General features: G+C 45.7%; 1 protein-coding gene across 4 annotated transcripts in view; it reads right to left on the bottom strand.

Moving 5' to 3' along the window:
* FGF12 (fibroblast growth factor 12) overlaps positions 1 to 9825 on the bottom strand; it is a 215558-nt gene that overhangs the window by 952 nt on the left and 204781 nt on the right. For all 4 annotated transcript variants that reach the window (XM_072933278.1, XM_030280802.4, XM_030280801.4 and 1 more), the window contains one exon: positions 8291 to 8489. In XM_072933278.1, the coding sequence (XP_072789379.1) occupies positions 8291 to 8489 (199 nt within the window). The remainder of the gene's footprint in view (positions 1 to 8290; positions 8490 to 9825) is intronic.

Here is a 9825-nt window from a genome sequence, read left to right as displayed (position 1 = left end):
AATCAAAACTACACCTGCATCTGAGCCATGCAAGTGTTCTGGGTGCTGAGCTGTGGATCTGAAGAGGTGACTCAAGCCCATTTGGCTCCATCAGCCAAGAGCTGAGGTCTGCTCTCGGCACTTCCTCTTTATTCCTCTGTAAATCAAGCCAGCCAGCCAGCCAAGGTCAGGGCTGTGAGCAGACACATGGGATGAGTTCAGTGACAGCAAGTCAGGAGCTGTCCCAGCTTTCTGTGGTCGTCTGGCAGCACCTGAGAACAGGGTGGCTGGAGGGCACCTTCTCTCCAGCCCCTGGCTATGCAGTGTGTATATATAAAAATGTACTTGCTGGAGCCCAGACAGCCGGAGAAGGCAACGTTTGCCCAAGGCATGGCTCATCCCCACGTCCTGGGCAGGACAAAGCATTTGTCCAGCTCACCACGTGGACTGAGTCCTCACGGCTGTCCTCGTGCCATGTGAGGTGTGCCAGAGCAGGGGCACGAGCTGTTCACACCAAGGAGAGCATCTCTGATGAGCTCACTGCAAATGTGGCAGGGTGCAAATGGGATTGAAAGAGTGAGGCATCTCAAGGGCAGGCACAGAGGAGATGAGAACATAAGGCAGGTCCAGACTGCAAATGTCATGTCCAGATTTTTGCAAAAATTAGGAAATGAAGAAATAATTGTGTATTGCTTCATTTCGTGAAGTAGTCACATCACAAACAATGGCACAGAGCTCCAGCACAGGATAGAGCCTATCAGGGTTTGGTTCTGGCTAATCAACAAAAATAAAACTTTAAAAATTATCTGAAGAAATGAAAAAAAACACCGCATGTACAAAAAGGCAATGTAAGTGCTTGTATCTATAATCTCCCTTGATTTCCAAATAAATCCTAGCAATTAGAGGCAGGCTGAAAATGACATTATTGCTCTGTGCTCCTGACTAGATAAACAGTTATAGCACTGTGCAACAATACAGGACAAAGATAAAGTGCAGTCAACTGTGTATTAATAGGAGGGATATTGAATTGAATATAACAGCAGTGAAAAAATATTACTTTTCCCATGGAGTATTTTTCATGCAAGGCTTTCAAAGCAGTTTAAACACACACACACACACACACACACACACACACACACACACAGGTCCTCCCAGCAAGGCTGAAAGGAGGTACTGCTCTCCAAACTGTTACTGCTACTGGAGCTATTTCTTTCATGAAAATTAGGAAAAACAAAAAAAGAGAGAAAATGAAGGAGTTGTCCCATGGGTCTGGGCCAGGATGAGCCGTGCCAGGACTGCCCATCAGGTGCAGACAATGGATGCTGTCTGCATGCTGCAAGGACAATGTGTAGCCTGGCAGCAACAGATAGAAAAGGGCTCTCACATCCCCTCTCAGTCCTGAAGCTGCCCCTCGCACCTTGGAAAATGTTCCTCAACAACATGGTGACAGTGAATTTGCCTGTTGTGGCAAAGTATCCAATAAAATCCTAAAGAAAGTATGAAATGGTTAACAACTGAGGAAAACCTGTGCCCTTGTGATTTCTCACCCTTAGCTGCAGAGTCTTTGGATAGCGCTGAGGGTGTGCATCACTTCTGTGACTCACCTTATTCTCGGATGTGATGTTTGCCCAGCAGAATTATGTATTTGTGCCAGCGCTGTCCCAGTGGCCCTGACATTCCATACACAAAGTTTTGTCTCAAGTGCACTGTTGCCTTCATCCTGACCTCTCTGGTCCCAAGCTGGAGCTGGAGGGATCTCCATGAGTTGTTCCCCCAGAACCAAGCTCATCTCACCCACACCCATCCCCAGTAACCCATCAGGCTGGGCCAGACGTTTAACCACAAGGACTGAGCACAGGTGAATGCTGCAGCAGCACCATGGCATGCTGCCTTTCTTCAACTCCCTGCCTCTCACCACAGCCTTTGGGCAAAAACCTTGAGTTGCCAACAAGGCCCACAGAGTAAAGAATATAAACCAGACTAGTGAAGTAAACAACATTTGCAGCTACAAGTGAAGGAAACCCTGTAACTGGCAAGCAAATAAGGCAGAAAAGTTTTATCTTCCAGTCTAGTGCAGGATACAAATACTGATGTGGGGCATGGCTGGAGACTGCTCACATTGAGCTTTTCAGACAGAGCTGTCAAAGCCTCTGTACCAGACAGGCTGTGCCAACAGCCCATGCCAGAAAATCTGTAGCAGTATAGGACAAGCATATTTTCAGTATTTAGATAAACCTAGATCAGTGTATGCAGTACTTACATGGCATCATGCACAAGAGATGCTTGTGCACATGTGCTGAGCTGTGGCCATGTCTCAGCAGGGGCTGTAAACCCCCTGCACCGTGGCACACAGGTGTGTACACCTACATCTGCACAGGCACAGGGCTTCAGAGACAGCCCAACATGTTGTGCAGCACAGGCTCTTGGACTGCAGCTTGTTCCTCTTTGCACTGAGGGAGTCTGAGCGTGACTCACGCAGGGAGATGTTAGTCATGGACTGGGGAGGGGGTGTTTGCAAATGGACTCTTGTGAGTGCCCAGATCTTCACAGCTTTGAAAGTACATCACTGGGCTCCAGGACTTGCAGCACTCACTGGCAGGTCTCTTTGGGATCCCTCTGTGCGTATGTATGTGTGTGCAGACACACTTCCCTGTCACCTGCTCTGAGGTGAAGCAGCAGCAGTGTGACAGTGATGCCCGGACACCTGGGAGGTCTGCTGGAGCACACAGCACAAGGAGCTTTGGAAGGATGAGCAATTCAGCTAGAACAAGAGTTCCCTCCCTGCTTTGCCTTGCTTCTCCCACCCACCCACACCCACACACCAAGCCAAATACAGCCCTTAATGTCTAGAAACCAAGCTAATGCTTTGGAGTTTCAATCAGATAATCAGCTCCTATGCCCCAGATTCCAATCAACACATCCATATTCATGTTTTAATTGGAAAGTGGTGTTAGCTTGATCTGCTGAAGAGCTGCAGGCATTAATGGAAGGGAGTGAACACAGTGGAGCTGTGCCCATATCTGGTTCTTGAGGCTTTCGATTCCCTGCTCCCCTGTGAACCAGCAGTGCCTGTCACTCACAGGCACAAGGGAAAAATTTGCACAAAGAACAAACTCACCAATTAGGAAGGAGACTGAGGGTACAAGTGAGGAGGATGGGGGTGGCAGGGACCACACTTCCTGAAGGCAAAGGCATGGAAGGGGCTGCCTGTCACCCAGAAACAGCTCAAACTCTTGCCTACATGCTAGCACAGGATCACACTCTCATTTCTGTTCCCAGACATGGCACTGGCACATCACCCACACGATGACACTAAAATCACCCTGGGCATCAGGGACTGCCTGAGTTTGGAAGCATCATTTTGTGTCCTGACCCTAGCATTTCTCACTTGGCATCACTGCAAGTTCAGGAGGTTCACGGGATGCAACAAACTCCATTTCCTTTCTCTAGAATGTGGCAAAATGCTTACTAAGCACATTAGATATTTCCCATCCATCTATCTATCTATTTATCTATCTATCTATCTATCTATCTATCTATCTATCTATCTATCTATCTATCTATCTTCACTCTGTGTCTTTCCTTGTCTCAGACCCTTGTGAGTCAGGAGGAACCCAAACTTTTCTAAGCTGCTGTTCAGCAGGTGGGCAGCCCTACAGGATCACCACATGCCCGATGGTGGAAGCACATCCTCTGGTAGCAGCCCAGAGGAGGCTCCTTGCCTGAACAGATACCACAGCTCTGGGTGTGGTGTATGCCCGAGTGGCTGTATTTGCCAATGCTTTGGTGAATTAATTGCCTGAGCAGCAGCACTCAGGGCACCATGGAGTGAGTGATTAGGAACCCTCGTTTCCGCCTCTCACTACTGTGTTCTAAATCCCAGCTGATGCATTTCAGAGGTATGTGAGCTTGTGTATGTTTGGTGGTAAAATGTAAAGGATGCTGCCAGGTGGAATCACATTTTGTTCAGATAAGAAAGGCAGCACAGGATGGCAAAAAGACAAGCAACATCATGGTTAAAATACATCACATTTGCCATCTAATAAGATGATCAAGAGTCTGATAGATGAACGTGAGTTAGTGTGGCATAGAAAACATATCAAAGCCTGCCCACCTGGAAGACAGACCCCAGAGAGGAGCTGTGTTAGCAAAGACTTACAGAGTGTGGAGATTTTGAGGTTTGATTTTTTAAGAATACTTTTTAGGATGTTGGGAAAGTAATAGTTTATACAGGCAGGTAGTAACAGGACAAGGGAGAATGGTTTTAAATTAAAAAAGGAGATATTTAGGTCAGACATTAGGAAGAAATTCTTCTCTGTGAAGGCAGTGAGGTACTCCCACAGGCTGCCCAGAGAAGCTGTTGGTGCCCCATCCCTGGAAATGCCCAAGGGAAGGCTGGATGAGGTCCTGAACAGCCTAATCTGGGGAGGGAGGCATCTCTCCCCATGGCAGGGGGTTGGCACTAGATGTTGTTTAAGGTCCATTCCAACACAAGACTTCCTTTGACTCTATGCTTTATGTATTAAGGTGATACCTTTGAAGCATTTTCACGAGGTCTACTGCATTTTCCTAGTCAACAGTCTTGTACTTCTCTACAACATCTGAGGACTCTGCCTTAACAAAACTTGGATGTTATTTCCCTGAGGAATGACACTGGGAAAGATCTGTCTGCTTGGATACTCATCAGTGGTAATAAATGGATGCAGACTAGCCATTAACAGGTCACCTTTGTATCTGAGACATGTTCACATCATGAGGGCTGAAGCGCCATAAATTCAGAGTTAGGGACTGCTCTGCTGACTTGGAGGAAGTTTTCTGTTTCTGTGTCCAGATTTGCCACTCTAAATATTTTCTAGTTTGTGCCAGGAGAGACAGGAAATTAACTCTTTCTTTGGGAGAGTTACATTTGGAAATTATGTCTTCAAGAAGAAGGAAATGTAAGTAACAGAGCACATCCACAGTAAGCATCTGATAATATTCCTACTTAAATGACTGGAAATTTCTCACATTGAGAGGGATTTGGATATTTAGAAGAACAAAAGCCTTGTGGATGGTAGGATTGTTCTGCACTAATTATTACAGACACTTAAAGAGACTGAAATTTCTCTCAAAGATTGCTTGTTGTTCAAATGACAATTATACTCAAGCTCATTTCTTGTGCAGTCTAGCTCAATCTTGATGTCTTCCCTTTAGGGTTCATTTAGCTTGAATAATCAGTGATCAGAAATAAAAATATCAAAAGAAATGTGTTGCGTATGTGTGTTTTGAAGCAAAACTGGCAGCACACAGTACATCAACTGCTGCCTACCAGGCTGTTTGCCTTGGCTTTGCCTGTGCACAGATGGGAGAAGAACTTAACGTCTCCCCTGTTATTACTTAGTAAGTTTTTTGTGCTTTCATATTGATTAAGCTTAATCTTATTTCCAAAAACAAACAAATCCTACCTACACTAAACTAAAAAAAAACTACCGACCAAAACCGAAAACTTTTCCAGTTGGTATCTACTGAATATTGTACAAATTACCTCCAGCATCCTGCCAATCTACATGAGTCAAAACACTCTGAGTGTTTAGCACAGCAGAAAGCCATAGCTGCTAAAAGCCATGGATAACACACATCCATACACAGATACCACTGTGTATATATGCATATGTGCTCCCATGAGTATTTAGAAATTATCTGTGAGGATATTTCTTATTTATGTATAAGTTTACTGTCTATTTGCAATTTCAAGGAGACTTCTGAACTCAGGGAGCAGGATGAAGCAATGGGAATCAAATGAGCTTAGGGAGCAATCTGGGCTTTTTTCTGTTTCCCTTCCCCATGAACCCTTTCTTCACTAAACTGCTGCATAATGTTTCTGTATATCAGAAACAACAAGGAAGTTTCATCTCAGATATAACTGCTATTGAATGGTAGGTGAAATGATTCCTAGCAATGGATGTAGCACTTCTCCTTCCCAGGGGGAGCAGATTCCTCCTCACACACACTCCTGTGTCAGCCATCACGGGACAGGGCTAATGCTGGTGCTGGTATCCAGAAACAGAAAACCTGGGGATGTGACTGTGGATGGAAGTTGCAAAGTTCCTGTGGATGGAAGCTGTGCCCTGAATAAGCAGCAAAGCCCACACACTGGGGCAAGCCACAGCATTCTGCAGAACTGACATACAAATACAGCAGGAGAGTGCTTTGAGTATTTCCTTGGAGTCATAACAAAGAGAAGAAAGCTGTTAAAACAGGGTAGGAATTGCCCCTTTTCTGTAACATCTCTGCAAGCTCTGCTCACGGGGACTTTGATGGATGTGCTGCACAGAAGTCACGTGGAGATGAGCCCGCTTTACTCCAACCCTCCCCACCAGCCTCTGCTACCTACAATGAATCTCAGGCTTGGGAACAGAGTCCTCGTCTGGAGGCACAGTCCCAGACAGCTGAATGCTTTGGGAAGCTGACACGTGCCTTGGCTTGGGAGACTGCCAGCTCTTTGATGCAGCAGCGCTCACAAAGCCTGACTGCAAAGCATGTGGAGGAGGGAAGGAGTGGAGGAGCCCTTAATTTGGCTGCCAACTTCCAAAGCTCACTGCTCGGGAGGTTATGTGACAGCTGTGATTGAGGCAAGTGTGGGAGGATGCAACTGCGGGAAAGGGAAGCTCTCAGGCTGGGCTGGGTTACTCAAAATGAAAGCCAGAGTGGCATTTGCTGAAATGAGATCTCTGCTGGGGGTTAGGTAGCTCTGTTAAGGCAAGGCTTTCCATGAGGAGAGCCACAGGAATGGCCTAGTTTAATGAATGCAGAAGGAAACTATTGAGCTGTTCAGCAGACACCATGCACGCTAGATTAAAAAAGAAGCCTGGATTCAAAGGATCCCACCGATCAGTGCCAATGCCCAGCCAGGCAGTGAAGAAATACCAGAAGGAGGTGGAAGCCCAGCTGTGAAAGCTGGTGCTTGTGAAAGACTCTCCTCCGGTCAGGGCAAGAGAGAAGCTGGTGACCAACGCCATGCCTGAGGCAGGCCCTGTTCCTTAGCAACACCCAAGGACTTAGGGTACCAATCCTACTAATGCCTCAGATAAACAGCAAAGGGCTCCTGGCTGCAGAGAAGCTGTTGAAAACAAGCACAGGACAAGCAGCTCCAGGCCATTTTCTGCTCTTTCAACATTTCCATTTCCTGTGCAAAGCCCACAGATACTCCAGGAATGCTGCACTGAATTTCTCTAATGCTTTGCTTCAGATGGCCTTTTCCTTACACTCACAACTTCCACCCCTGAGCTGGGAAGCTTTTAAAAAGGCCACTGCTGTGTGGAGTGAGCTGTGGCCTCCAGCACTTGTGAGTGGTATCTGTTGGGGGAGCATCAGTTCAAGCCTTCTCCCACAGCCAGCATGGAGTAGTGAGAGGGAACACAGAGCTGTGCAGCCAAGGCCAGCTCCAGCCTACTGTGCCCCTGAAGGGGACAAATGGCAGGATAAAGATGGGGTCAGAAAGGCATACCTAGTTTGGGGATCGAAAAGTAGTGCCTTTCCTAAGTAAGAGGTAAGAAATGCTGTTTCCAGAATCAAGTTAGTACCTGGTAAGTACTAGGCTTATCACACTATCTCTCCATTTATCAGGGTCAGTCCACAAAAAGCAAAATGTCCTGGCAGGAGTGTGAGGCACACTGCAGAGTGTACAGGCATCAGCAGGAGGGCAGAACTTCAACTCCATGACTTTCACTGAAGCCTCACACTGTGATGAAGACATATGGCATGACAGTATCCCATCTAACTTTGGACAACAACTCTACCCCCCAGTGACTAACTAGGATATCTTTACATATGAGGAAAAACAGATTTAATCTCAGGGTAGAAATATAAAGAACATCCACAGCTGTGCTGGTACGACCCATTTTCTTCTGTACTATGAACAGAGTGACAAAGTCTAAAATCAGGTGAGATGAATCCTGTCTCTGCTGACTCTATATGGGACTGGAAATTACTGAAATACGCTGGCAAAATCCTCTGAGAAGACAACATTATGATCACTGCTGCATCACATTCCTTTTGAACTGGCTGCTTTTCTTTACCAGTAATTTCTTGTGTTGCTGGACTTTTAGATTAATCCTTTAGCCTCCCAAAGCTAAGAAACCCCTTTGAGACTAGAAGAAAAGCAGAGGAAATGCTAACAGTGCAGCCCATCACTTATCTGAAGTGCTCCAAACATTTCTTCTTGCTTTCTGGCCTCAAAGCCCAACACCCCCACCCAGGAAACTCCAACTCGGAAGTTGTTACCTCCCCCTATCCAAACCCCACTGAGGGAGAAAGTGGGCAGATTCCATACCTTCAATGGGTTTGGGTACAAAATGTGATGAGGGTTTGGTTTTTTTCACTCGGTTTCCCTTCATAATTTGACCTTCTTTATTGAGTCCCAGGAACCACGCTCGTCCGGATTCTTGCTGCCGGTACAGCGTGGAAGAATAAATAACATAGTAGTTTTCAAAGACAGATTCTTTAAATTTGCACTCTGGTGTGAAAACATCCTGCAGTAAGAGAGAGAGAGAAGAAAAAGCAATGGAATAATTAATAATCACTGATCTTCTAAATTAGGCACCACACATTGCAGTTAGCAAAGAAAACAACAGGCATCAGCAATGCCAGCTCCCAGCAGTAACACCCATCTAGACAACTCCCGGCTGAAAGGCAAGGCTGTCCTTCCCTGGCAGAGCTGGGGCTTGAAAAACAGCCTACAGTGAGCAGGCATGAGAAATGTGCAGGAAAAGCCAGAAATTTGCCAGGATTTAGACTTTAATACTAAGCAAAAGAAAGAAAAAGAGAGTTGAGAAGCAGAGACACCCTTGCTGTTCCTGATGCCTTCCCCTGGCTTTGCTCATACATTCCCTGTGATGGGCAAATGTACAATGCTTGTTGTCTAAGATATTGAGGTTTCTTCAATTCTTAGAGGCAAAAGGCAGTTTATTGAACCATTTATGAGGATTCAAAGAAATGAGAGTACAAAAGCAAGTAAACCATTTAATTTCAAAAGTGATGTGAAGAAATGCTGGCACAAAGCCTAGAAATCTTTCAATAAAAAGAAAGAAGTAATTTTCAAGATTTCTGGCATAAGTATTTCTGCAGGTACTGAGGAGCATTTCCACACCTGCCTTGGAGCAAAGCACATATGGATCTGTCCAGGACATCCTCTAAGCCTGTGATGGCTGTGGGAGTGGCTGTGCCATTGTCACTTGATCTGGCTTTGCATGAAGTCTCCAGGACAAAACTACACTCAGCTATGGACTAGTACTTGTTATGTCCCAGTATTCAAGATTTTCAGAACAGAGAAACATTAAACCTCTTTTAAAAGATCTGTCTGGCCAGGGGATTCTGTAACAGTGGGCTCCCCAACCTTCAGTGGGTCATATGTGATTGTTAGTGGGTGGGGTTTTGTTCCCAGGCTTTGAGATTGAGCAGAAAACCTATCCTGGCTGAACAAATTCTCTCACTAATTTTCTAGAAACTATTCTTGCAAAAAAAGTTCAAGCCACAATGAAAATTGCTTTTCTGAAGCAAAACAGTTTCTGCAAAAAATCCCTTCTTACAGATCCCAGACAAGGCATTTCTGAGGCCTGTGAGTAAAGACAGATGCTTACAAAGGCAACTGATGCTCCCTCCCAAACCTTAGCCACTCCCAAGTCTTTGGGAGCTTCTCCAGCCTTGCCAATGCAAAACCCATGACCAACATTGAGCAAAGCATCTGGAGTAATGCCACGTGTTTACTGCAGACCTTGTTCAAGAGCAAACATTCTGAACATTCAGCAACACTCAGGAACGTGTTCCCAAGCGATCTGGGGGTTATATAAAGTGTTGCTGGTGTGACAA

The sequence above is a fragment of the Taeniopygia guttata genome, chromosome 9, assembly GCF_048771995.1.
Source record: "Taeniopygia guttata chromosome 9, bTaeGut7.mat, whole genome shotgun sequence".
Classification (NCBI taxonomy): Eukaryota; Metazoa; Chordata; class Aves; order Passeriformes; family Estrildidae; genus Taeniopygia; species Taeniopygia guttata.
This window is presented reverse-complemented; position numbering and strand designations above follow the sequence as displayed.